This window comes from Sorex fumeus, unplaced genomic scaffold (genome assembly GCF_029834395.1).
Source record: "Sorex fumeus unplaced genomic scaffold, SorFum_2.1 ptg000041l, whole genome shotgun sequence".
Classification (NCBI taxonomy): Eukaryota; Metazoa; Chordata; class Mammalia; order Eulipotyphla; family Soricidae; genus Sorex; species Sorex fumeus.
Genome location: NW_026606098.1, coordinates 2,648,810 through 2,675,789, shown reverse-complemented (window position 1 = coordinate 2,675,789; position 26,980 = coordinate 2,648,810). Strand labels below are relative to the sequence as shown.

Genomic DNA, 26,980 nt, shown 5'->3' with positions numbered 1-26,980 from the left:
ACGTTTCTGCAATGTCCAGCTGGGGAAGAGATGTGTGCCAGCCTTCCCCCAGCCCATCCTGATTGCCCCCCCCCAAACCCCCACTACCATCCACCTCTTCGGATGTGCTTCAACTGTGGAGTGTCCAGGCGTTCCAAGTACCTGCCTGAGAACAACAGGAGCCCAGGGACCACCCTCCTCTTTGCCAAGTCTACTTCCGGAAGCGTTTCAGGGGCTGGGAGGGAGGGTGGCAGGAGGCACCGTGTCATGTCCACGTCTGAACTCCAGCCCTGCCTGCCAGCCCTACACCCCCCGAGCAGGGCAGGTGTTTGCCCTGAGGGGGGGGTGCTGGGATGGGTCCCCTCTAAAGGCGCACAGCAGGGAGACAACGCCAAAGCTAGAATCACTTTAGAAGTGGATGGTTTGGCTTCAAGTTTAGAGCACCTGGCTGGGACTGGATAGCACAGCGGGTGGGGTGTTTGCCTTGCACACAGGCGACCCAGGTTCGATTCCCAGCACCCAATATAGTCTCCTGAGCACCGCCAGGAGTTAATTCCTGAGTGCAGAGCCAGGAGTAAGCTCCCAACCCCTGTGCATCCCTGGATGTGACCCAAAATGCAAAAAAAAAAAAAGGTTTGGAGCACGTGATGTTGCCCCCCCCCCCCCCCAAACAACACACACACACACACACACACACACACACAGAATTGGGAAGGAGCATAGCCTGTGGTACTCAGGGTTTAGCCCTGACTGCTCAGGGGTCACTCCTAGCGGTGCTTGGGGACCATACATAGTGGTGACACTCCCAACAGGTCTCACAAGGCAAGAGCCTCTGAATGCGTCTTTTCTCTCCAGGACAAGTTTTGGTTTGAAAGACAAGTGTGGGGGAAGGCGGCCTCGGGTAGGGCCTTTGGGTCCAGCCTCCTATCACCACTTGGGACCTCAAAGCACACCAGTTCTACAGAGACATGAGTGAGCAGCCTCCATCCACTTCCTCCTCCTCCCTGTCGGGAGCCTTCTAGAAGGATGAGCACCATCACCCGCTTATATAAACAAAATACTTTATTACTTGAGAAAGAAAAGACCAAATTACAAAACCGTCGTAGTGAAGCTCTCTCTGCTCACTCCCATGCCAGAGGTTTTGAAGAGACAACAACAGACGCCAAGTTTCCCCAACCCTTCAGCCGGGAAACCACTGGACACTGACGTGGGGGGTAGGGAGGAAGAGGTGAGACCATTCGGGGCCCTTCCCGTGGTTCATGCCCGTAAAACAAAGAAGCCAGTGACTAAGATGCAGCCGGCCGCTCCCGTGGCATGCCTGATGATGTTATAAACAGATGCCCAGGCAGTAAACTGGTCCTGCCGGAGAGAAATACCCTGGGTCGCGACAGACGGGGGGCTCTCTGGGCTCTTGTCACGGGCCAGAGACGCTGCTGCAGATGCCAGCCATGGGCCGGCTGTTCGTCCAGAGACCAGCGTTGACGGCAATGAAGGGCCCAAACACAAGCCGGTCAGGTGCCCTGAAAACGGTGGCGCCTCTGCAGTGACTGGAATATTCCCTCTGCGAGATGCATCAGACGTGTTCTTCTCGTAGAAGCCTCCGAGCACTTTATCCAAAAAAAAAAAAACCTGGGAAGTGGGGGGGAGGACTACGATGACAACTCCCTGCTCCCCGCCAAAAAAAAAAAAAAAAAAAAGGACAGAAGCTACTGCTCTGGCTTCTGAGGGGATGAGCAGCGTGGGCCCAGGAGAACGGGACCCTCGGGGCTTCCACAGGAGAGTGAGGACCCCGGCGAAGCCGCTTTGTTCATTCCCGCCCCTCCCCCAGCCCCGCCGCTCGCCCTGTGCTATGCTGTTCACTTTACATGGAGCCTCGATAAAAATAAAGCTTTCTTACAAATTACATTTTTTTTTCCAGTGAATTACTTTTGCAGTAAAAATAGCTGCTACATAAATCCCTCCTGATCTCTGAAAAGGAGTCACATATTTCCAAAAATAGTACTCTTATTTTAACCATATAGAGGAATCTGGGGAGGGGAAGGAAGGAAAGAAGGAAGGAAGGGCTGGTGGTGTGGGGAGTAAGGGAAAGGGCTTGGGCAAACACAGTCGAACTAAAAAATAAGTTTTGTGTAAAAACCGACTTCAAGGCATGCATAGAAATGGAAAACAGATGCCATTTGTCAAGAAAAATACTGTTCCATAGCTTTGACATCAACAAGGAGAGGGAAGAATGGCGGGGGTGGGGGGGAGAGGGAAGTCTCCCCCCCACACACAATAATATTACATTTCTTATAAAAATCCTCCCCATGGACACAGTTCTTGCTGGAGGAACTGTGGCCGGGGCAAGGAACTGGGGCAGAGTGGGGAGCATCTCCGGACCGCGTTCCCGCCCATGTGACAAGGGGGGGGCCACAGTGGGGGTCTACAGAAGTGCCCTCCGCGCTCCGGCCCCGCCATTATATAATTACTTTAAATTACAATATACACTTTCTGTTAAATAGGATGGTTAGAGGACTCTGATATCAAACGACAAGATTACAAGACTATGTACAAGCAAGATCTCTGAAACAGCATCACCGTCTCTCGGTGCCTGGAGGAGCCCCCCTCGCGCCGAGACGCCTCTGCCCCGTGACTCCAGAGCGCAGAAGGCCATCATCGGTCACACTCGCCGGCCGGGGCCGGCCCAAGGGGGCTGCAGCCGCCCCCCCACCCCGCAGCCGGGCTCCCTGCGGGGCCAGCGGCTACGGAAAGCTCGGGCGGATCAGGAGGAGTCAGGCCACTGCTGCTGGAGGCCTTCCTGGCCGGGCAGGGTCCCGGAGCAGTGGGCCGGGGTGGCTGAGCCGCAGCCTCAGTCCTCCGTGTCGGGCTGGACGCCCAGGATGGCGTGCAGCTCCTCGGGCGTGAAGCCCAGCAGGTTCTGCAGGTCACACACGAAGCGGTACACGTAGCGCTTGCCCGACGTCTTGTGGATGATGTTCTTGTCGTAGTAGTAGCGCAGGCCGCGGCTCAGCTTCTCGTAGTTCATCTTGGGCTTGTTTTTCCTCCGGCCCCAACGGCGGGCCACCTGGGGGGAGGCAGAACCCACGAACGCAGGGAAAAAAGAAAAAAGAAAAAGGGGAAATGCTCAGTTCTACCACCTCAGGGACCAGGACCCCACTCCTCCCAGAGGGCCACGGCTCACTCTGAAGCGCTGTGACACCCTTGCCCCCAACCCACAGCCCACAGCCCACCTGGCCAGCTTAGCGGGGGTCCGCCTCAGGGTCCCAAGATCATGCCGGGCTCCCCACATTCCCCCACCGCCAAGGGCTCCCTGGCGGGCTTCTGGAGGGACCAAGCTGGTCCCACTGCGGGGCCTGGGGTACGTCTGTCTGGCCAGCTCAGCAAAGCACCCGCTGACGGGTCTGGGGCGGGAAGAGCAGAAGGCTGGGGGCACCCCCAGCAACAAATCTAACGCCACTTCCAGCTGCCTCCATGGCAGATCAGGCAGGCAGGACAGGGTATGTGTCCCCCAATGTGAATTGTCACACTGGAGAGGGCACAGTGTATGTCCAACGCCTATCACAGGCTCTCTCCATACCAAGGAGAGGATGTCTATGTTTCATAAACACCCACCCAGACAGTGTGTGTGTGTGTGTGTGTGTGTGTGTGTGTGTGTGTGTGCATGCACACCACGGGAACACCCAAGAACCCTTTCCCGCCCACTCAGGGGTCATTCCCGATGGGACATGTGCTGAGAACTGCCTCTTCTGGCAGAAGAACCCATCTTCACGGATGCTCAGGGAAGGCCCCGCGGCTCGCACCCGGGCCCGGATCCAGCCTACCTCGTCGGGGTCAGCCAGCTTGAACTCCCACCCGTCCCCGGTCCAGCTGATAAAGGACTGGCAGGACTTGTCCGAGAGGAGCTCCAGCAGGAACTGCCACAGCTGAATGGGTCCACTGCCTGTGGGAGAGGGGCGGGTGAGACAGATGCTGGTCGAACAAGGCTCTCATCCTCCTCACTGGATGTGGTACCCAGGGGAGGCGGGGCCACAGGAGTTGTGGGTGGAGCCACACGAGCCATGGGCGGGGCCAGCGGCTCTCCCAAGCCTCTTGCCCCTGGAAAAGGGGTCAGTGGGGAGCTTGATTGCTGGGCTTAGCCTGCGTCAAGCAAACAGGTCTGCCTACTCCTGGCACCCAAATTCCTCATCCTGCTCCTTGGTTTCCGTCAGGAAGGACTGTTTCTAGAAATGCTGGTGGGGGCTGGCAGAGGATGGGAGTCTCCCTCCGATTTTGATAAGCGTCATTTGTGAATCCTGGTCCCTGCCCGCCCGGTGGCATCAGCCGTCCATGCCAGGAGGCAGGGGTCTGTAGAGGGCTCGTCCTCTGTCCCTCCCTGACCACTACAGAGGAAATGCAGGCGGTGAAGGGTCCCACTGTGGCTCTGAAAACTTTGAAGATACAAACAGTCAAAAACTGGGGCCAGGAACCCCCAAAGCCAGGCAGAGCTGGGGGTACCCCTGAGAGTGAGCTGGCTACCTCACCATGGCCTCTCCACCAGAGAAATGGGCCAGCAGGGTCCTGACCCTCTGGAGGTCACTGCATGGGAACTAATGACCAAGTACCCACACCCCTGACATCACTTCTCCTCCTCCGGCCCTGTCTTCCGTGTACGAAAATCCCGAGTTCCCACCTGCTTCAACCAAATGAGGCCACACTTCCTCTGTCCATTGTGCAGACGAGGTCTGCTGCCTCCTGATTTTTCTAGGGAGTGCCACCCCCGCCCTTGCCCCCCCCCAAACACCTCTATATGGTGAAAATATGCAACTGAAATAGAGTACATACCAAGCTGGGCAGGGAGAGGGGCACCAAAATAATCTAATCTTGTCGATATATTTTTCCCCCCCCGCTCAAGCTATCAGAAATATGTGTCTCTAAAAAAAAAACACCCTGAATATCTGTCCGGGGCCCAGAATAACTCTCCTGGACTTTCCAACTCCACAGACAGACTTGTGAAGTTCGAGAAGGTAAACAGCCTCTGTGTTATTTGAGGCCACCCCCTCCCTGGCCAGTTGACATTCTTTGAAATTCCTGGCCAGGGCGAGTGAGTCAGCACAGAGGACTTCGGCACCCTGCCCCTCCCCCTCAGAAGGCCAGGTGAGCACTTAGTGCTCCCTCTCCCACCTGCCCTCCGGGTCTACGGAGATTCCTGCCAGGCTGGTGTGTTTGCAATCAGGGCAGACGGGGCGCGTGGACCTGGGGTTGGCACCCTCCCCCACGCACACCCCCGCAGCACGGGGTGCCAGGAACCCCCCACCCCCCCATGGCCAGCAGCCAGGCACGCTCACCCGTGAAGCCGGCCAGCACGGCCGCCGGTATGACCGGTTTGCCTTGCTCCGCTGGGTCACTGCACTCTTGGATGTAATCCTTGAAGGACATGGTCGGCTTGCTGAGACAGAGGGACTGCCCGCAGTCGTCCTCGAAGCTCTCGAACGAGGGCACCCGCTGGACGTCCAGCAGGGAGGACTGGCTGTTCCAGGACTGCAGCAGCGAGTCTGAGCTCTCGAAGCTGTCCCCGCCGCCGCTCTCTGCCACCTCGCGCTCCCTCGGCTTCCCTCCTGGCACAAAGGACCGAGAACCCACGCTGACTCCACGGGCCAGGCAATGGCCAACGGGGATGGGTTGGTATTTGGGGGCTGAAGCGCCCCCTAACCGAGCACCCCACGCCGGGACGCATGCTCCAGAAACACACTTAAAACTGACATACACCCACTTCAGGACAAAGGTGCTATGTAACAAGTTTTCCCTCCATGTAAAGTAGGCCGACGACCTGGATAGTTGGGGAGTATTATACAGCCATGAAAAAGGCAGCCCCACAGCCCCCATGGATCTCCTGTCTGGGGATCTTATGCATAACAAGGAGCAGAAGATAAACAGTAAGGAACATAACTACTGCTCACACATCCAGCCAGAGTGCAATGAGAACTTTGTGATTCAGCTCAGGGCAATGATCACCCAGGGGTGGGAGGCTGGAATCCAGCCATTCCAACAGACCTTTGCTGGGTTATGTCAGGCACATGAATTGACATAAAAACACGACCAGCTACACAACCTGAACTGTGTAGGTTGCACAGGTACGTGTCCATGGAAGAAAGAGGAACCCATTCCCACACCGTCTCCCCAAACATTGCCCCAGGTTGAGGTATGCAAAAGGGGCTTTCCACCGTGAGAGGAATGAATGAGACGTGTCACTTGTGAAATCCTGCCCCTTGCCCGGCTTGGCTGTTTCAGCCCGTCCACCCTAGGGCTGGACCCTGAGCTGCCAGGCTGTCTGCTGGGTGGATGGGCAGGGAGTGCTCCCCCCCCCCCCAGCTCACCCAAGCCCCCGCCTTACCGGTCCCGTTCGGCAGCAGGCCAAGATTGCTGGCCGCAAAGTCCTGTCCCGGGGGGCAGTAGTTGACGCTGACTGTGCTGAGGCGCGACTTGGGGAGCACGGGGAACTCGGGCTCGGAGGGGAGCGTGCTGGGCGCACACAGGCTGTCCAGGAGGCCGGCCTTGGGGTACGCCTGCGGCTGCAGCGGCATGGCATAAGGCGCGTGCTCTGAGCTGAAGCCTGCAACCATGGAAGGCAAGGCCGTCATCCCCAAGCCCCGCCAAGGCCAGAGGTCAGGGACCTCCCCACTGCCCACACCCACCCCGCCGGTTCTGCAAGCTCTCTGGGCGAGTCCGAAGGGCGCCCACTCCTGCCCCTTCTCCACGTGGGCAGCGGGAACCACCGGTCCCTGGTGCCAATGGGGAGCCCTGTCCTGAGGCAGAAACCCAAACTTCGTGACTGTCTTTCTTTTTTGGGGGGGGCGGGGGGGTTACACCCGGTGATGCCTGGGTTACGCCTGGCTCTGCGCCTGGTGGTGCTCGGGGGACCCTGTGGGATGCTGGGAATCGAACCCGGGTCGGCTGCGTGCAAGGCAAACGCCCTACCCGCTGTGCTATTGCTCCAGCCCCCGTGACTGTCTTTCAAGGCCCAAACCCAGAGCCAGGGTGCTCGGGCTCCCACCTCCTTCGGCTCCATCTGACCCAATCCCTGCTACCTGGCGCCCAACACACCCTGGGCAGGAGTGGTGGGAAGCCCCGTGAAACGTGGAATGTTCTGGAAGCCACACCGAGAGGAAACGGGGAACTGGTAGTAGTTTTTTTTTTTTTTTAACCTGACGCACTCGGTGACCGACCCTTTCCACATATCGAGAAAAACAGGTGCAGAACCGGGGTCCCTGCCCCCACTGAGATGTCCTGCACTGCTGGCCTCGGGGGTCGCCCATGTGTCAGGCCCTCCCTCAGGGCAGCGCCGGTGGCTCACCTAAGGAGTTGCTGCTGATCCAGGGAGGCACGGCGTTGAGGTGGGAGTTCTCCTCATACGGGTCCTCGGTTTTTTCTTGGTTTTCTGCAAACGGTAGACACGGGAGACGGGAGGTCACGGACAGGTTACAACGCCCCGCGAGCATGTGTCCGTGACGGCCTTCACAGGGGGGCAACACGCGTGCCGAGAGGGGGCCGGTGAGAACACGCGGCGAGGGGCACAGCCACTGCTCTGGGTTGGACCCAGGGCCCCACAGAGGTCACACACCAGGACCAGGACACTGCCCACCCCACAGACGCCACTCGGTTCTCTGATGCCACACATACACCAAAGGCTCCCCCCCCCGTCCCACACGCCAAACGCTCCCCTAAAACCACACGCCAAACACTCCCCCAGGACTACACACTGAACACTGCCTCTGTACTACACCTTCGACGGCTCCCTGTTCACGCTCTTCCCCTCGCTGAGAGGAGAGCAGGCCCGGCAGGAGGCGCCCACGGGACTGGACTCCCATTTCTCACGATCACTGGCGCCAGAGAGAGGACTGCTTCCCCCGGAATGATCTGGACTGTTCTGGAGCCTCCCGCACCCCCCACCCCTTCCTCACCAGGGATCACACACTGAATATTTCCCCCCCCCCCCCACTACACACACGAAACGCTCCCCCCCCGCCCCCCGTACCACAAACACCAGATGCTCCCCAATACCACACGCACCAAACACTCGCCCATACGCCAAACACTCCCACGATACCACACCCCGTCACACTAAGTACTGCACAGCCCAAGTCCCCCAACCCGCACCCCGTCCCCCAGCACACACAAACCCACATACCAAACACTCCATCCACACACGCACACACACACACACCCCACATGTGACACACTCCCAGATCACACACATCCCCGAACATCCCCTAACACACACCAAACAACCCAACCCCCCATATATGCCCAGCAAATACACCCTTCCCTACCCTCACTGCACACCCGCTACCCCAAACTCTCCCCAACACCAGACACCAAACACGCTACGTGCACCGACAACCCACACACACCAAACACACTCCAGTCCACCCCAATAGCCCCTTCCTGCCCAACACACCAACACTGCCCACCAGGTGCCTCCAGCACTCCCAGATACCCCCCCCCCCATACCCTCCCTATTCTCCCTGACTGCCCCCAAGGCTCCGACCCACCCACGGAGGGCACCTTTGAGCATCTGTTCCAGGTGCTCCCAGAGAATGTCGCCCACGAAGTCGGGTGCCAGCTCCAGGAAGCGCTCCTTGCCCAGGGTGCACAGCGCCTGGCCGCTCATGCCCAGCCTCTGCATGTTGACATCCACCAGGCTGAACTCGTTGGTGGCCCAGAGGAGCCACTGGCAGACCTGTTGCTCGGTCCACAGCCAGGGGTCTGCCGGCGGGGAGGGGAAAGGAGCGGCGGGGTGAGATGGGTTCTCCCCCCGAAACACACACATACGTGTGCGCACACATGCACACACATGTACACGCACGCACACAGGCATGCACTCACACACACACACAAGGACAGGGGAACCAAGAGTGAGATGGGTTCTCCCCCCGAAACACACACACACGCATGCACACCCACACACGTACATAATTGTACACACAAGTACGTACGCACACATGCATAAACACACACACGCAAGGACAGGGGAGCCAGCAGTGAGATGGGTTCTCCCCCCGAAACACACACATACACACACACACACACGGGCACACAAGTATGCACACATGCATGCATGCACACACACACGCAAGGACAGGGAAGCCAGCAGTGAGATGGGTTCTCCCCTGAAACACACATGCGCACACACACACATGCACACACACACACACACGCAAGGACAGGGGAGCCAGCAGTGAGGGTTCTACCCCTGAAACACATACACACACACGCATGCACACCCACACACATGTACACACACGCATACACATGGGCACACACGCATGCACGCACACACACATGCGAGGACAGGGGAGCCAGCAGTGAGATGGGTTCTCCCCCTGAAACACACACACACGGGCACACAAGTATGCACACATGCATGCATGCACGCACACGCGCAAGGACAGGGAAGCCAGCAGTGAGATGGGTTCTCCCCTGAAACACACATGCGCACACACACACATGCACACACACACACACGCAAGGACAGGGGAGCCAGCAGTGAGGGTTCTACCCCCGAAACACACACATACGCTCACACGCATGCACACCCACACACATGTACACACACGCATACACACGGGCACACACGCATGCACGCACACACACATGCGAGGACAGGGGAGCCAGCAGTGAGATGGGTTCTCCCCCTGAAACATACACACACGCACATAAATGCATGTGTACACACACACACACACACACACATGCGGGCAGGGCCGCGGCAGCAGCAAGGGGCCAAAACTTACTGGTGGGGATGCCCAGGCGACGCTGCTCCTTGTGGAAGCCGCTGAAGGTGGCCTTCAGGGCCTGGCTCATCACCGCCTTGCTGCATGGCGTGAGTAGTGGCAGTTCACAGCTGGCCGTGTCTAGGGAGAGAGCCCCCCCGGACTGTGAGTGAGGGGGAATTTGTTTCCGGAGAGAACAATTCTGCTCCCGAGTCCCCAACCTCATCCCTGAGAGCATCATGCCATAAAACCAACCAGCCAACCACCGTTCTTTCAACACTGCCATCCAGAACATGATTCAGTGTTGCATAAGGGTGCTTAGAGGGAACACACATCTCAAAGGAGGCTTCTTCGCAAATGCAGTTACACCTGGTGACACTTCTACCCAGACCTAATTACGAATGTTCTGACAAGGAGAAGGGCCAGATGGGGTTGGGGTGCTGGTTTAGAAAGGGGCAGGGCTTAGGGGGCAGAGGGAGGGCGTCTCTGCCTTGCACGCAGCTGACCCAGGTTCTATCCACGGCATCCGTCACGGTCCCCCAAGCACTGCCAGGAGTGATTCCTGAGTGCAGAGCCAAGAGATCACTGGCTATGACCTCTGCCACCCCCCACACCCCCCCAGCTCCCAAAATAGAGTGGTCAGTGCGTCATCAAAAGTCCCTGTCTGATACACTGAGAAAGCAGCAGGGGAAGGCAGCAGGACGAGACTCACATAGATCGGCGTTACCGCCATCATGCCTTCCCGTCTGCTCACAAGCGCAGCCTAACGTGCGCCTGAGACGACCTGGTGCTAAATGATTTTTTTTTCCTTCTCTTTGGGTCACACCCGGCGATGCACAGGGGTTCCTCCTGGCTCATGCACTCAGGAATTACATCCTGGTGGTGCTCAAGAGATCATATGGGATGCTGGGAATCGAACCTGTGTTGCCCGCGTGCAAGGCCAACGCCCTACCTGCTGTGCTATCGCTCCAGCCCTGGTGCTAAACGATTTTAAGCGGAAGCAGCACCATTTAAAACTGAAAGCGAGTGATGTGCTAGTCCTTGAGAAAGACCCAAAAATGCCACCGAGAACTGGAGAAGTGAACAGGTGACGCTGAGTGGACGGTGCATCGGGGAGGGAGTGGCCGCACACACAAGCCATGCCAGGTCCCTCCCCGGCGTCCCTCATGGGCCCCGAGCACAGGGTCAGGAGTACCACCAGGTGTGCCCCCAAAACCAAACAAAAGGAAACAATTTGCGGACCCCCAGATGGGGAAGGGGTCTGCATTTCTTCGACCATCTTCTCTGCAGGGAACCTGGAAGGAGGCCAGCCTGGCTGCATATACCTAAACAGGAACTACTCCAGAGAGGCAGGGGAAAGGGGAGGGGGGGGAAGCGTGGAAGGTTCTAGAAGAGTCCAGATCATTCCTAGGGAAGCAGGTCTCTCTATGGCGCTTGTTACCGTGAGAAATGGAGTCCAGTCCCGTGGGCACCTCCTGCAGGGCCTGCTCCTCGCTCAGCGAGGGGAAGAGTGTGAACAGGGAGCCGTCGTAGGTGTCGAAAGCGGGCTGGCGCTGCGGGCAGAGTGGGAGGTGGTGAGCACAGGCTGTCGGGGGCACCCCCATCCCCTTGAAGCCCACCCTCAGGGGTGTGAGAGATGGCCTGCTAGGCAGGGGGCCAGTCCTGCACACGCCCCCCCCCCCCGCCCTCCAGGAGATCCAACCCACCCCGTGAAAGCACAGCTTAGAGCCACACATGCATGTGCCGGCATAAGGGTCCCACCCCAGCCCTGGAACGCCAGCTTCTCAGAGGGCAACCAAGACCCCATGTGGACTTGAAAAACTGCATCTGGGGGTTGTGAAAAATGTGTCCACAGCTGAAGGTTTCTGAACCTGCCGGCAACCAAGAATTCAGAGCCAGACACGTCAGAAATTGCGTGAGGTGTTTCTGGCAGCCCTGGGCCAGACTGTGTATTTTTTGGCCAAAACAAGGGATCACAAGTAGGAAAAGTTTAAGCCCACCCCACTCCCTCTGAACCAGAAAGTTGGGTTGCTTTTCTACCAGCCTTAGCCATTCCTTATAAATACATCAAGCAAACAAACCTGTGAGCCATAGAAGCTTAGGAAAAGTCTAAGGAATTTTTAGAGAAAATCTAACGAGAACATAAATGATCGTGGAAGCATTTACTTTGCATTATATCTACCATATACACAGTAGATTATACATATGGTAACACACACACACAAACAGCACCTGCTATCAAACCAAGGGCTTGGGGTTGGAGCAATAACATAGCACGTAGGGATTTGGCCTTGGACGCAGCTGACCCAGGTTTGATTCCCAGCATCTGTATGGTCCCCAGAGGCCAGCCAAGGAGTAGTTACTGAGTGCAGAACCCAGGGTAACACCTGGACACAGCCAGGTGTGGTTCAAAGCAAAACAAAATAAAAAACACAAAAAAACCCCCCAAACCCAGGCCTCACACACCCAGGTTTGATCCTTGGCACCATATATGGCGGTCACCAAGGATCACCGAGAGTGTTCCCTGAGTGTAGAGCTAGAAGCAAGCCCTGAGCACCACTGGGTACGGCCCATGAGCCAAAAGCCAAAAAAGAAACAGCATTAGTCACATCACCTACCAAGGGTGGAGATTTCCAAGGAAATAGGTTTTAAGGCAGATGTCCACCCTTCAGGAGCAAAGAGCCTACGGGACTCGTGGCCGTGCCCGGCCACCACTGCCTAATCACCTCACCCAACATTCGTGAAAGCAGCAGCCTTTCAGGGAAGACTCCGATTAAGTAATAGATAATGTCTTGATTCACCATTGCCCAACCCGCTGGGGAGGGGAGAAAAAAAAAACAGAAACAACAAAAACGTGAAGTTCAAGTGTCCCAACATACGTTGGGAAGCCCAAGTATGTGTCACGCCGTGACCCATCTCCTGAGTCATTAATACGGGCGTGTGTAACACATTTACAAATAAAATCAGTCGATGTGCCTTCTTAGAAATGCAGAACAATGAGGGCCGGCTTGCAACACACAAGGCAGGCACCATCCTGAGCTCAGCCCAGGGCCCCAGAGCAGGAAATCCCACTGTAGCTGGGGCAGGGGCCCCACCGGTGAAGCGCAAGATGTCCAGGAGAAAGAAGGGAAGAACTAAAGGGAACGCAGCCCCCGGCCTCCATGCCATACCAAGGCAAAGTTACAAAATTCTCATTTCCATGTAGAAGATGTTTTCAAGCAGGGCTCTTCCCCCAACATTTATTTTACTTTCTGTTTAAAAAAGGGGGAAAAAAAAATCTCCGAGATATTTTTAAAATCCTGACAAGCACTGCTTAAGTGATTTAGGAAGTGCCTTTTCCAGGCTGTGTAGTCTTCTTGGAAAACCAGTTCAGCGCCTGTGTATTTCAACAAGTCCATTTCAGCAAGGGCTATTTCCTTTTCTTCCCCAAACGGACTGTGGCCACCATCTCCTCCTTTCCCTCTGCAGGACCTTCTCTCGCAGGGAGCGGTTTCCAACCTAACACCTTCATTTCTTGAGGCAGTTTCTGCCCCTGGAACCCCATCAACTGAGAGAATGCAGTTCCCAGAAGCTTAGCCACCAGCTTCGGGCTCCAGAAAGGTCTGCCCCCACCTCTCGGTGCACAATCAGACAATAAGCTCAGAGATACACAACTCGAGACACATCTTGCCAGCGAGATGACTATTCCCCCCACAAACACACACAGGAACAGCTAAGCTCAGGAGGCCAATCAAAAAAAAAAAAATCACTGCTTCTGAAACATGTTTGCTACGCAATGCTGAAAAACAATCACATTTTAGCGCCCCGCTCGGAGAAGGCAATTGGGAAATTATGGGCGTCTGCGGCAAAGAATTGTTCCTCAGTGTTCCCCAAAGGCAGGGAACGGGAGGCGACCAACTCCGAGAGCAGCTTCCACCGCCTGGAATGGTACTTCCGCTGTTAAATCTGCTGGTCTAGTTTTTTTTTTTTTTTTTTTTTTTGGTTTGCAGTCAGCAGCTGAGGTGGGGCTCTGTGCCCGGGGCTGCCTGGGCAAACTCTCTCCAAGGGCCCCACAACACCATAGTAGACACAAAGACCCACACCCCAGCTCTAGTCTATTGAGAACTGCAGGTTTCTATAATTTCATTATTGTTGTTACTTTTTTTTGCAGTGCCAGAAATGGAGCCCAGGGGCTCCCCATGCAAGCCAACCACTGGGTTCTCCAGCCAGAGGGAGGAGCCTTACAGCTCACTGCCGAGGCTTCTCTCTGCTCAGCAGGTGACATGATCTCTATTTCACCGACCCCCAAATCGAGGTGCAGGAGAGACCTTAGCCAAAGACAGTGCGCGAGGCAGGCTCCCGACTCCCCCTTCCTTTTCTGTTCACGAAGACTCATTCCCTTACCTTGAGGGTTCCCCTGTAACTGTTGGCCACCGGGGCCACCTGGTCCATGTTCTTGAGTCCAAAATCATTCATCTTAAAGAAAAAAAAATAAAATAAAGTCAAAGAGGCAACAAATGTTTTTTTTGGAAGGGGGGTGGTGGTCCTAGGCAGAGCTGAGGGGGCTGAGATAAGGCTCTGGAGGTTCAAGACCAGGTGTGGGGGTAGGGTGAGGATCCCCTGCTGCAGGGTGCCAGCGGCATGGTGAGAGGACAGGGACTCCAGCGGAACCGTCCCCAGGCCCGTCTTCACCAGTAAAAGCTGAAAGCCAGGAGCGCTACCTAGGAGCCCTTCCTCAGGATGGGCGTGTGCTAAATCACTAAAGAATAACGCAGTTCCGTGAAATAAAAATGCAGTTCCCCATGAGCCCTGCTCAGAGGGAGCTGAGCTAGCCAGGATGGCCAGGCCAGTTTCTCCCAGACCAGAAAGGCCAGCCTCTCCAAGGCCAGCTCTGGGGGGGCCACAGTCCTCGGTACCTGGGACCGTAGGGGTGTCCTCCCCTGATGGATCCCGAGAGCTGGAAGGAGCGGAGATCCCCGTACCGCTGCCCCTCTGAAGAGGCCCCAGACCACCAGCTGGAGAGGGGTCTCGGTCGCTCAGGATCGTGCTTCTGAGCCACCTGCCGGCTGGACTTGCCTTTAGCATGTGGGCTCTGACCAGGCCTGTTGACCAGGCCAGGCAACCAGAGGCCACTGCATGCTGGACACCTGATGAGTGCAGATCTGGGGGGACCACTTTCACCTGCCTCCATCCTGCCCTGGGCAGCATTGACCAGGGTAAGAGATGATCTCTCTAAATGAGAAGCCAGCCTCGATGGTACCCTCGGAGACTTGGGGGGGTGGGAGGGAAGACAAGAAAACCACCCAGGGCTGGGCACTTGGCCAGCTGGGGCATGACCCACTTGGCCGCTGGGCACATGACCACAGAGTCTCCCCCCAAAACAGCAGAGAGAGACCCCCCCAAGCAGAGCTGAAAGTCTCCCGAGGAGCACCGATGGCTCTACAGTCCCCCAATCAAACCCACACCCCCAACACACACACACACACACACTAAAAAAACCCACGCCATTCAACTAAAGCTCATTTCCAAACAACACGGGTGGACGGCCGGGGCCTCCCTCCACGAAGGTGACTTCCTCCTCTAAGGCGGCGGCTTCCGGGCTCCCACATGGCTCCCCGCGAACCTCAAGGAATTTAAAATATTGTGCCTCGATGCTCGGTGGCGTTTACTGCAGGTGGCAGAGCACCCACCTGCCCCGTGACTCTGTGACTTGGGTCTGCGCGTTCTTAGCGCCGCTTCACCATGAACCCGGCGGCTTGGCCAGACCGCCAACAAGCCAACAAGCCACCACACACACATAGGTTAGAAAGGCGTGTGGGAGGCAGTTAAAAAAAGAGCGCCCAGTGTGGATGATTAGCAAGGTGGCCAGTGGGGGGGCTGGACGGCAGGAGGAAGGAAAACAGCCGTGCCCACGGGGAGATGGACAGGGACGTCCTGCAGCCCAGGGCTGGTCACGAGGAGAGGCACAGAACGCCTGCTGGATGGATGCAGGCCACCCAGAAGAACCAACATCTACCCCCGAACCCACACTCAGGGCCATCTTGAGCCGCGGGGTCTGCTGCTCCCTAGTCACTGAATTGCCCCCAAGCAGCTGTTAAAGCATCTTCCAGGCAAGAGCCCCAACACACCTCTGCCCACCTCACACTGACAGGTACCAGGCACCCCAGGAGCCCAGGGCAGATCCAACCTGGGTCCAGGAGGGCAGAGAATGTGCCTCGTCTCCGAGGCCTGGAGGCCTCAGAACACAGGCCGGGAAGCACACATGTGCAGAATGTGGCAGACTTGGTGGGGTTTTTGCCCTCACCCTCTCACAGGACGAGCTATTATGTCCCTCCAACCTGCCAGGCACACAGGCAAATGGCAAACCAGCCCCCGGTGAAAAATACGTCTTAGGGCATCTATCCCCAGCAGAGCCCTGCCACAACCCCGAGCAAAAATTTTTTGTTCCCAGAACACCTGCATGAAAAGCCTGGCCAGCTTCATCCTACATTTTGCAGTTCCTTTGGGAGAGGAACTGTTTGCTGAGCTGAGATGCAGGCAAGTGCCTTCTCTCCTGCCCATTGTGTACCCATGGGAGGAAGGGCCAGGGGCCGGGCCTGGGCACTTACACCGAAATATGAGCCACAGCACAGAATGCTTTTGCGGTCCGTCTCTTAATGAGTTTTGTACAAACCTCTGAGAAGCCAAGTCCCCCTCCCCCCTTCCCCCTCCCGCGGCTTCCAGGCCAGAACTAATCACATTTATGTGCACTTACTCAACAGGCTCGTTAGGGTGGCCCCACGCCAAGTTCCTCATGTAAATCAATTTCGTATGTGGGTCCTTTGGGCGCTGGTGTATGGATCCCCAACTGCGCGCCTCCACCCCCCTCACCCCCCACCCAGCACCCCCCCAGGAGGGGGGGGGGAAACAGCAGACTGGTAAGGGTTAAATCTTAAACCCAGGAGAACTTGTCCGACCAGACTGCAAGTGGAGTATCACCCAGATTGGTCCCCTAGGGAAGCTGAAAAAACCCCAAACCATAACAAACCCCAAAGGCCCTTCTGAAGTGGGGTTTGCTTTTTGCTTTTTTTTTTAATATCTCCCCCCCTTCTTCTCTTCTCTCTCCTTTGAAAGTTTAGCAGAGCCGAATGACTAATCTCGAAATGAGTGTTTGACTATCTCCCTGCGGGGCGGAGGGCGCTGCCGTTTTGCCGCACCGTGTGACATTACTCAGAAATTTTCATAAACCTTAACTTGGAGATCCATCTCCCCGATTGCGCGGTGTGGGGCCGGCGGCCGGGGGCGCGCCGGGGCCGCTTCCACCTGGGGCGGCCCGTATTATCTCTTGGTGGCGAATTAAAATAAATTACCCCTATCTCCAAAGCGGGCTGCGCGCTCTTCTTTTACTTTCTAAACAAGTACACGTCAGCTACTATTTTCAGCCGCCCTGAAATTGAACACAGGCCCAGAGAAAAGTCTTGCGCTTAGAAAAAAAAAAGAGAGCGAAAGAAAAATGCCCCCCAACGCGCACCCACCCACCTCGACGCTGCAATATGCTTTGGGGAGGCAGGAAAGGCACCGGCGGCCGCGGGCGCGCCCCGCTCGCATTTCCGCCCGGTCCCCGGCTGGCTGGGGAGGGGGTGCAGGCCGTGCGCCTCGAGGCGCCGGGTGGGGTTCGGACGACGCGCGTGGGGAGTCCCGGCCCCGACCCCAGCCGGCCGGGCAGGTGAGCTCGGCCGCCTCCCCCGCGACCCGCACGTTTTCTCGGGGACCCTCGGCCTCCCCGGGGTCGGAGGCGCCTGGCATCCCCAAACGCGCTGGGGCCCGCCCGACGGCGCAACCCGGGTAGGGCGCACGGATCGGCACCGCCGGGCAGGGCGCACGGGGGTCCCCGCCGAACCCCCTCTCGCTCCCGCGTCCCCCCTCGGCCTCCAGGCGCGATCGAGCTGGCCGCCGAGGCCAGGGGCAGGATTTCCTCTCCCCACCCCCACCCTCCACCCCCCACCCCCAGCGGGTCCGCGTTTCCTCTTAAAAAACAAAAGCCAGACGGACCGAGCCTGCGCGCCCCGCTCGGCGCGGCGACCCCCCGGCCCGGCCCGGCCCGGCCCGGCCCGGCTCGGCTCGGCTCGGCCCAGGGCGGCCGCGGCCCAAGTTCGCGGCTCGGAGCCGGCCCCGCGCTTCACAGCCGGACCGATCCGCGCCCCTTCCCCAGACCTCGGGCCCCCAGACCCTCCCGCCGACAACATCCCGGAGCGAAACTCGGCAGCGAAGAACCTTCTCTCCCCGCAGACCCCGGGAGAGCCGCTCTGGCCGGACGCCGCCGGCACCTCTTGGGCTGGGATCGCGGGGCTCCCGGCGCCCCCCCCTGCCCACTGCACCCCGCCCGGGGTCTGTTGCGCCCCCCGGTCCCGGCCCGGCGCTGAGGGCGCGCTCGGGGGGTCGCCCGGCCCAGGTGCCGCCGCTCTTACCGCGCCGCTTGGGGCCGGGCGGGCGGGCGCGCGCGCTCGGTGGGTTTGTCGGGGCGGCGCCTTGGGGGTCCTCGGGGGGTCTTCGGGGGTCCGCGGGGCGAGGCGGGCTCGGGGCCGGGGCCGGGGGCGCGGGTCGTGCCGCTCGGGCTCGAGTGCCACCGCGCTCGCGCAGCCGCTGGAGGAAGTAAAGCTCGGGTTCCCTTGGGCGCGCGCTCTTCAGGCGGGAGGGGAGGAGGGGCGAGCGGCGGGGAGGGGCGAGGGGAAGTGGGAGGGTGCGGGGTGCGGGGAGGGGTGCGGGGGCGGGGAGAGAGGCCCGGGCGCCGGGGCGGGGCGAGCGGGAGGGGAGGAGCTAGGGGAAGCGGGAGGGGTGCAGGGGCGGACAGGAGTGCGGGGCTGCCGGGAGGGGTTCGGGGGTGCCAACGGGGCTGCCAGGAGGGGTGCGTGGGCGGGGAGGGATGCGGGGGAGCCAGGACGGGTGCGTAGGCGGGGAAGGGTGCGTGGGAGCCAGGAGGGGTGCGTGGGCGGGGAAGGAAGGGTGCGGGAGGGGGTGCCAAGGGGGATGCGTGCGCGGAGAGGGTTGCGGGGGAGCCAGGAGGGGTGCGTCGGCGGGGAGGGGTGCGGGGCTGGAGGGGTGCGGGGCGGGCTCCTTCCGGCCCGGAGTCCCTCGCGCACCCACCGTCCCTGGGGCTACTGCCGGGTTCCAGGACCTGGGGACCCGCGGGTGCGCGCGTGGAGAGCCCCCCCCCCCCAGAGTAGTTGCTGTCCCCCCTGTCCCCAGCTCCCCCGACCCGTGCTATGTCCTCCCCGGACGGGGCTGGCCCGAGTGGCTGGGTCCCCACGCCTGCCCCCTGGATCTCCGGAGTGCGGGGGTGGGGGCGCCTGCGCTCGGGGAGGGGAACCCTGTCCCGACGGCCTCCGTGAGCGTGGCGCCCCCTGGGGTTGGGACATGGCCAGGACCCGCAGTTGGGCCGAGCGTTTGGGTAGGTGGCCTAGGACGGGCATGACCCTTCCTGCAGGGCCGCAGGAACCAAAGCAGGAGAACCCGGGCCCCGGGGCGCGCGCGCGCGCGTCTCACTCTCTCTTGCCCGGCGCCCCGTGGCCCGCCCCCGACCCGCAGGGTCCCCTGGGCACCCCTAAGCACCGTGCAATGTGCCCCCACCCTGGAAAGAACCCCAAACCTTGTCAAAGCCATGCATTCTGCCTGAACACGTGTTCTCTTTTCACCAACAAATATATTGGCGTCCGCTTGGCTGGAGGGGGTGCCCTTGCTTTAGCCACTCACTGTCCAGACTCCGGAGGAAGAGGGAGCCAGGACCCAGAGGGGACGGCGCTTGCCTGGCACCCCGTTAGGGTCCCCCAACCCCCTCCCCCCCAGGAGTCAGCCCTGAACCCTGCCGGGTGTGGCCTCCACACAAAGGCCCAACCCCCAAAGAACTGTTTTATTTTAGTTCTGGAAAGGTATCTGTCCAGTCAAATGGTCCAGTTGGGGCGAAGCTCCCGGGGCTCAAAGTTGTCGCGTGTCCGCGCTGTGGCCTGCGGAGAGGCATCTCCGGGCTCACAGTATCAAGGCGCCAGGTTTCCATGGCAACCCTAAATCCGGAGTTGCCGGGACAATGGGAGCGCGGCTCTCGCACCTTCCTTCCGGTTTCCAGGTACCCGAGGACCCACAGGTCTCCAAGAGGCGGGGATCAGCGCGGGTGCTGGAACCCACCGCCAGGCTGGAGAGGGCTGGGGGCGGCCGTTTCCTGGAGCCGGGATGGCGTCTGGCTGCAGTACGCCCGGGTAGGTCAAGAAGGAGCATCCTACACGGAAGAGAGATCTATAGTAAGTTTCCATGGAGACGGAAGAGAATGCTGCTCCCCCCCCCCCTTTTTTTAACACCAGCAGAAAATACTGACTCATCTGGCTGCAGTTTGGGCAAATACAGGGTCTTTTCCTTGAAGCTCTGGCCGGGCCCTTGAGCCTACCTGAGCGGTTGGGCTGGGGTCAAGGGCTGCCCTGTTAGCTCAGTTATAAGCGTTTTCCCAAGCTCCGCACCATGCTTGGGAGCAAGCACCACGGGCAGAGCAGGGAGAGGGGCTGAGGACCCTGGGAGAGGAAGTGGGGCCCCTTTCCCTCTGCGTCCCAAGCCCCCTTCTGGGTCCTGTAGCCAATGCCCCTCCTGGCTGGGTTGCTCGTGATAAAAATTCGTCTCATGCTGGGTGCTATCAGGGCACCTGACATTTTAATTTAATTTAATTTTTTTTTTTAACCCATGTGCTATTGGTTTCCTAGTTACGCCGCAGAACCTGAGCTAGCCTGGCTGAGCCCGGTGATTATTCATTGACTCTTATGCCTTGATTCACAGGGATGAGCGCGTGTTCCAGTGAGTTAGACCCAATCAGAGGTCAGCCCCGATACTTTCAGATCAAAAGTGAAAGGTGTTAGCAGGAAATTAAAAGTCAGAGGGCGGTGGCATGAAATGATCCCAGAGGCCCTGTCAAGACCGGGCCCAGGACAGCCATAAATTCTGGGGCTGGGGTGTGGGGCAGTGGGGAGTGGCTGCCTTGTGTGCATGTAACCTGGGTTTGATGCCCAGCACTGCACCTACCCACCCCAAAATATGGGAAAATGGTGAACGAAGGAATGTCACAGGAGAGGGAGGGCCCCTGCTGCAGAATGCATGCCTTATAAAAATGTATGTCTGGGGAGTGAAAGGCATGTAGAATTTTTAAGCGTCCAGGTAGCACTGTAGCACTGTCCTCCCATTGTTCATTGATTTGCTCGTGCGGGCACCAGTAACATCACCAATGTGAGACTTTTTGGCATATTGAATACGCCACGGGGAGCTTGCCAGGCTCTGCCATGCAGACGGGATATTCTGGGTAGCTTGCCGGGTTCTCTGAGAGGGACAGAGGAATCGAAACCGGGTCGGCCGCGTGCAAGGCAAATGCCCTACCCGCCGTGCTATTGCTCCAGCCCAAGCATCCAGGTATAATTATTTTTAAAAAAAACAATGAGTTCACCATGTTATCTTTGGGGGGGAGGGTAGGAAGCAACGAAAATGCTTCCTTCCAACCATGCCTGTATTGATCTTAAACTCCAGATCAATAGTCCACACCCCATCCTGGAGGGTGCGGTGTTTCCAGAGGCAGGCTGAACAGATGTTGTCAGATGGAGGCCTGTCGCCTAGTCACTCGGCAAACAGTGTCAGCTGCTGAGACAGGGAAGGGCAAGACTGAGTCCCAGAGAGGGAGATGCAGAGTGCTCAGTCCTGAGGAGAGCACAGTAGCGGGATTTCGGGAATCCTGACGGTGGGGAGGGGGGAGGGGGGCGCAGAAAATGTACGGGTAGATGGAAATCGCTGAGTCCCGAGCCAGGGAGAGAGATTCCCGGGCTGGAGACCCAGGTTCTGTCTCCAGCCCTCTGTGGTTCCCTGAGCAGCGCTCAGAGAGGGCCCTCAGCAGAATGCCAGGGGTGCCCGCTGAGCGCTTCACGGCGTGGCCTCCCCCAAAACAAAATCGAAAACAAGAAACTGTGTGTTAGAGCTGAGTTCCTGTCCGCTTGTTCGCTTCTGGGCTTTGGTGCTGTAACCCCATTGAGGGCTTGTCTGGGTCACGGAATGGTAAAGTCGAGTGTTCTAGACCCCTGCCCCCCCCGCCCCCCCCCCCCCCCCCCCCCCGGCCTTCGCCTCCAACAGACAGACAGGACACGTGCTCTCCAAAGCCCTCCGCACCTCGCTCGTTGCCAGGGCTCTGCAGCCTGGAGAGTTTGGCTGCATACTCTCCAGCCCCTGGCAAAGTGGTCCCAGACTTGGCTAAAGTGACAGTGCCTGTTCTCTACTCTAAGATTCCTTGGAGGGGCTGGAATAGCCATAGCACAGTGGGGAGGGCGTTTGCCTTGCACGCGCCCAACCACGGTTCGATTCCCAGAATTCTATATGGTCCCCTGAGCAACGCCAGGAGTAATTCCTGAGTGCAGAGCCAGGAGTAACCCCTGTGCATCGCCGGGTGTGACCCAAAAAGCTAAAATATATGAATAAATAAAAGATTCCTTGGAGGCCAGAGCAAGTATAGCAGGGAAGGGACTTGCCTTGCAGGCCATCGACCTAGGTTTGGTCCCCAACCAGGAGTGACCTCTGAGTGCAGAGCTAGGAGTAAGCCCTGAGCACTGCCAGGTGTGGCACGCATGCACGCGCGCGCGCACACACACATACACACACACACACACACAGATTTCTTTGTATGGACCAGAGCGGTGACACACAGGTTAAGGCACTTGCCTTGCATGTGGCCGCCTGTGGTTTGATCCCAGGAGCTGTAAATCATTTCCCAAGTCCCACCAAGGAGTGATTGCTATGCACAGAGCCAGGAGAAAGCCCTGAGCACTGTCAGGTGTGACCCTGCCCTTTCACCCCATAAAGATTTCTTGGCAAAGCAGGACAAAGGGGACAAATGTCAGGTACAGATTAGACTTGGCCTTTCAGCTCTGAATTTATCCGCAGTAAAGAGAGATACATTTATGCTGATGCTGCTGGGACATGTAGACTTTTAGAGCTCAGTGTGGCCCCTTTGCACCAAGTCAAAAGACGAAGAAAGAAAAAACACAGTAAGAGATGAAGTATAAGACAACGAGACTCTTATCACTTTCTTAAGATCTGTCATGTAGGGAAATAGCTGGTGTCTGAGCACATGTCTTGTGTGTGGGTGACGCCCTGTGTTTGGTCCAGCAGGCAGGCTATTTGCAACACACAACACACACACACACACACACACACACACACACTATATGATTTAAGCAAGCCTATCTGGGTTCATTAGGTGTTCCAGTTTTATATATTTGATAGCACAGCAGGTAGGGCGTTCGCCTTACAAGCGGCCAACATGGCCGACCCGAGTTCCATTCCTCCGCCCCTCTCGGAGAGCCCGGCAAGCTACCGAGAGTATTCGATATGCCAAACACAGTAACAACAAAGTCTCCAATGGAGACGTTACTGGGCCCGCTCGAGCAAATCGACGATCAACGGGAGGGCCTTTACCTTGTTTTTTTGTTTTTGCTTTGGGGCCATGCCTGGTGGCGCTTGGGGGATCAGGTATTTCAGGGATGGCACCCGGCCTGTGCTCAGCCTGTTGAGTTGTCTCTCTGAGCCTGGTTCATTATTATTATTATTATTATTATTTTTTTTTAGTAAATCACTGGATGTTTCAATATAAAAAAAATTATTATTGTTGTGTTTGAGCCACACCTGGTGGTGTGCAGGGCCTGTTCTGGCTCTGTGCTCAGGGATCATTCCTGGTGGGACTCAGGGGCCCACTCAGGGATGCTGGGGCTCCAACCCAGGTTGGCAGTGAGCAAGCAAGCATCCTCCCTGCTGCACTATCACTCTGGACCCTCACAGTTTCCACATTAAAAAGGAAAAAAATTCCTTGGCTCAGCACACCCGGGACCAGGCAGAGAGCTGGAACTGGTGCTGTATCCCAGGGTGGTTTTTTTTTTGGGGGGGTGCTCCTGTCCTGGGGCTCCTATAGGCAGGAAGAACAGACCCTGCCTCGGGTCTGGTCCTCGGAAGCCCAGCAGCGGGGGGCCTTATTCTGTGGGATCAAAACAGCCTTTAACCAGTGGCCAGCGGGGACGCTCCCTGTCGGGTTTGCCTGGTAGCTGTACTTTTGTCCAGGGGTTGGTAACCCAAGGCTGAAAAGCATTCCTGATCCTCAAGTCCCTAGAACAAAGCTGGTCTATCCTGGGGTCTGTGTGTGTGTGTGCGTGTGTGTGCGTGTGTGTATGTGTGTTAGGAATTACCCCCCTCCCTGCACCCAGAGTCCCCTGCTTCAACCGCATCTGGTCTGTGCTACCCTAAAGGCCGTTCCGCTCTATCTCCGATCCCACAGCTTCCCTGGCTTTCTCCGACTGGTTTCTTGACTTTGGACTTGGTACCCAAGGGGTCTAAAACTATGGGCTTCCAAGAAGCATAAGTGAGACCCAAGTCCCAGGTCTTTGAGGGTTGGGCAGAGAAACAATTTTTTATTTGGGGTCACAAGGCTCTTTCCCGGGGCCACGTTCCAGGCCTCTGGCCCCCAGAGAGGTCCTGATCCAGTTGTCTTTCGCCTTATAAGGGAGTACAGCCTCGAAGGACGCTCCACGCCTTCCAAATCTGCCATGACATTCAATGGCATGATGACATGCTCTAGGCAAGTCTGAACAACAGGAATAGAAAGAGGGGCCCGTGGTAATCTGTGAATTGATAATCCCTAAATAAATGTGTCTGCGAGTGACTCAGAGCTGCGCGCAGAGACGGTCGGCCCGTTGGGTGTTGTTTTCTGAATCACAAAATGATTCCCACAGCGCGCACTGGGGTGAGTAAGGAAACAGGGGCGACTATTTATCTTGCGAACCCGAGGACGTTGGGCACCGCGGCTTCACACCGGCACGACCTCGTCATTGTTTGCCGGCCAGTCTGGCCAGGTTTTAGGTGAGGTGAATTCACAGGCCACCTTGGGTGCCAAGGTAAGACCTGGATTAGTGTTTGAGAGGTAAATACAGCCACTGACACAGACAGGCGTGTGAACGATGGGATCGAGGGTGCCTGTGTTCCTCTGAGAAGGGGCTTTCCCATCGCTCCAGGATACACCCCCTACCCGCGCCCCAGCACTCTGCACTTGGGATGTTGCAGTTACGGCTGTTCCCATGTCTTGGCAGGGCCCATGCTACCTTTTGCTTAAATACCCTCCCTCCTTGGGCTGCTTCCTGGTTCTTGTGTTGTCCAGCTAGGACACCTTCAACCTCCCCTGGGGTTCTGCACAAGCAGGAGGGGAGCCAGCCCTTGAGAAAGCCACCGGCGTGCATCTGGAAGGTTCTCACAGAAGGCCACAGGGATAGCCCCAGTTGCCCTCTGGTTGACAGGTGCTGCGAGAACACCTCAGTTCCTCTAGCGTGGGGAGCAGGAGGGCCTCGCCTGTGCAGGGCTTCTGCTTTCTTTGCTACTTGAGTAACGGCCCTGGCCCCTCAAAACACTTTTATTGGGTGTGGGGGGCTCCTAAGTTGGACTTAGGAGATCTGGGGTCTCCCAGCCAGTGAGTGATTCTTGGCCAACTGGACTCTTGGCTCAGCAGTGCCAGGAACAGAGGACATGGTGTTGGTCGGACCCTGTGGGGCTGGGGGTTCCCAGGTCACCCCAATGTTCTGGGAGCCTCCCAAGGTACACCCAGAGATTCTCAGGGTGGAGGGACCGTGGGCTGCTGGAACAACCCATATTGGGCATGTAGTTCTGGGTCACACTTCATGTGCCCCCGAGCAATGCCAGGATGCGCCCCGGACACAGTCTCACATACCCCCTATGCACTGCAGAGTGTGGTCCCTGCAAACCGAAATGAAATCAAATGAAAATAAAAATGTTTTTTAAGGCGATGGGTGACCTGGAGCACGGAGACTCACTCCTAAGGACTTCTAATCCCAGTCGACCAGAGGGTCCCGGCTCTCCAGCGACCCTCGGGGATCCTCCCCCCTGCAGCCCCCCACAGCCTGCCCCCGCAGCTCTCCCCAAACTCAGTCCAGCCCCTCCCTCAAGCCGACTCTTCTCCTGGACAACCCAACTCCTCCCCTCACTCACTCCTGCTTTGGGGTGCACGTGCAGCTACCCTTTGACCCCCGACGGCTGCTCCTTTCTGAATCCCTCAGCCCCCCCCCAACCCTGCCGCCCATCCCTTTCCCCACTCTCCCCACTGTGGATTCTGCCCCCCGGGGCAGGGGATGTGACCACGTCGCTCCCCTGTCCACCAGCCCACAACCACCCCGTTGGCAGGTGACTCCCTCCCTACGGGGGTTGGACGCCCAGGAGCAATTTCCATCTCCTTCACGCACACATGCTCACATGCAAACACACATACACATATAGACACTCATATGCAAATGCACATGCACACACACATTCACACATGCACACACATGAACACTCGTGCACATACGGAAACACATGCACACCTATCTCACATGCACACATGCGCACACATGCACATGTAAACACATGTGCGTACACTCATGCACACATATGCACACATGCACACACGAGCACACACATGCACACTTGTACGCACACTCACATGCAAACACATGCACACACAAACACGTGCACACATACACAGACACATGCACACACACTGCCTATGAGTGTGGACACAATGCGGGGAGTTGAGCTCATGAAACCCACAGCCGCGCCTACACAGGGGCAGGGAGAGCTCTCGTGGGCCTGGCAGGGCCTGGCACCTCTAAGAACCCGAGCTGGAATCCTGGCCCGGCCTGCAGAGAGGGCAGAGCTCGGCAGGGAGTGATGCTCACTAAAATAATAAGTCCAGGGGCTGGAGCGCTAGTCAGCGGGGAGGTCTGGCCTCGCACCGCCAAGCCAGGCTCTAGTCCAGCAGCCCTCAGTGGGCTCTGAGCACCCCGAGTGTGCGCCTACCCCACCAGCCGTCTTAGCGGGTCTTTCCGCCTCTGCCAGCTTTCCCCGTCCTGCCTTAGAGACCATCGCTGCCTCGTGTTGTGCCGCCCAGGTCGGAGTCAGCTTCTGAGGCAGGAGACAGGCGGAAAGCAGCAGCAGAGCTGCCCATGGCCAGCACGTTCCTGATGAAGCCAGTCAGGGGGCTGGGTGGACCCCCCCTTCCTGTGCAAGCCAAGGCTCCCCTGGGGTTTGGGGTTCCCGCCAGAAATGTGGGCCCTGGCCGGGTCAAGGTCTCGTCCCCAGCCAGGCTGGCTAAACCCTCAGCCCACCCTCTCTGGGCTGTCCCTTGAGGTGCCTCCTCCTGGCTGGGACAGTGCCAATGGCCCTGGTCAGGTGGCCAACGGGGCACCAGGCCC

The 26,980-nt window shown here is 57.9% G+C and overlaps 1 protein-coding gene across 2 annotated transcripts; it reads right to left on the bottom strand.

Moving 5' to 3' along the window:
• Window positions 1-1,834: 1,834 nt before the first annotated feature.
• Window positions 1,835-18,283, bottom strand: ETS2 (ETS proto-oncogene 2, transcription factor). 2 transcript variants are annotated; one of them, XM_056119569.1, is made up of 10 exons: window positions 18,155-18,283; window positions 14,112-14,183; window positions 11,170-11,281; window positions 9,750-9,869; window positions 8,521-8,721; window positions 7,310-7,393; window positions 6,350-6,568; window positions 5,304-5,573; window positions 3,801-3,919; window positions 1,835-3,043 (listed from the first exon to the last, which is right to left on the bottom strand). In XM_056119569.1, exons 2-10 carry the CDS (start codon window positions 14,181-14,183, stop codon window positions 2,828-2,830), a joined length of 1,413 nt encoding a protein of 470 aa, XP_055975544.1. In that variant the 5' UTR covers window positions 18,155-18,283; the 3' UTR covers window positions 1,835-2,827. The 2 variants fall into 2 exon arrangements, with proteins under 2 accessions (XP_055975544.1, XP_055975545.1); XM_056119570.1 differs by having other exon boundaries at window positions 5,304-5,570.
• Between the last annotated feature and the right edge of the window lie 8,697 nt (window positions 18,284-26,980).

Coding starts and splice junctions, on each gene's coding strand:
- ETS2 (XM_056119569.1), bottom strand. CDS start 14,183: ATGAATGATTTTGGACTCAAGAACATGGACCAGGTGGCCCCGGTGGCC. Junction 8,722..9,749: donor TCGCCTGGGCATCCCCACCA/GTAAGTTTTGGC, acceptor CCCCGCCGGCAG/ACCCCTGGCTGTGGACCGAG. Junction 7,394..8,520: donor CCTGGAACAGATGCTCAAAG/GTGCCCTCCGTG, acceptor TACCGTTTGCAG/AAAACCAAGAAAAAACCGAG.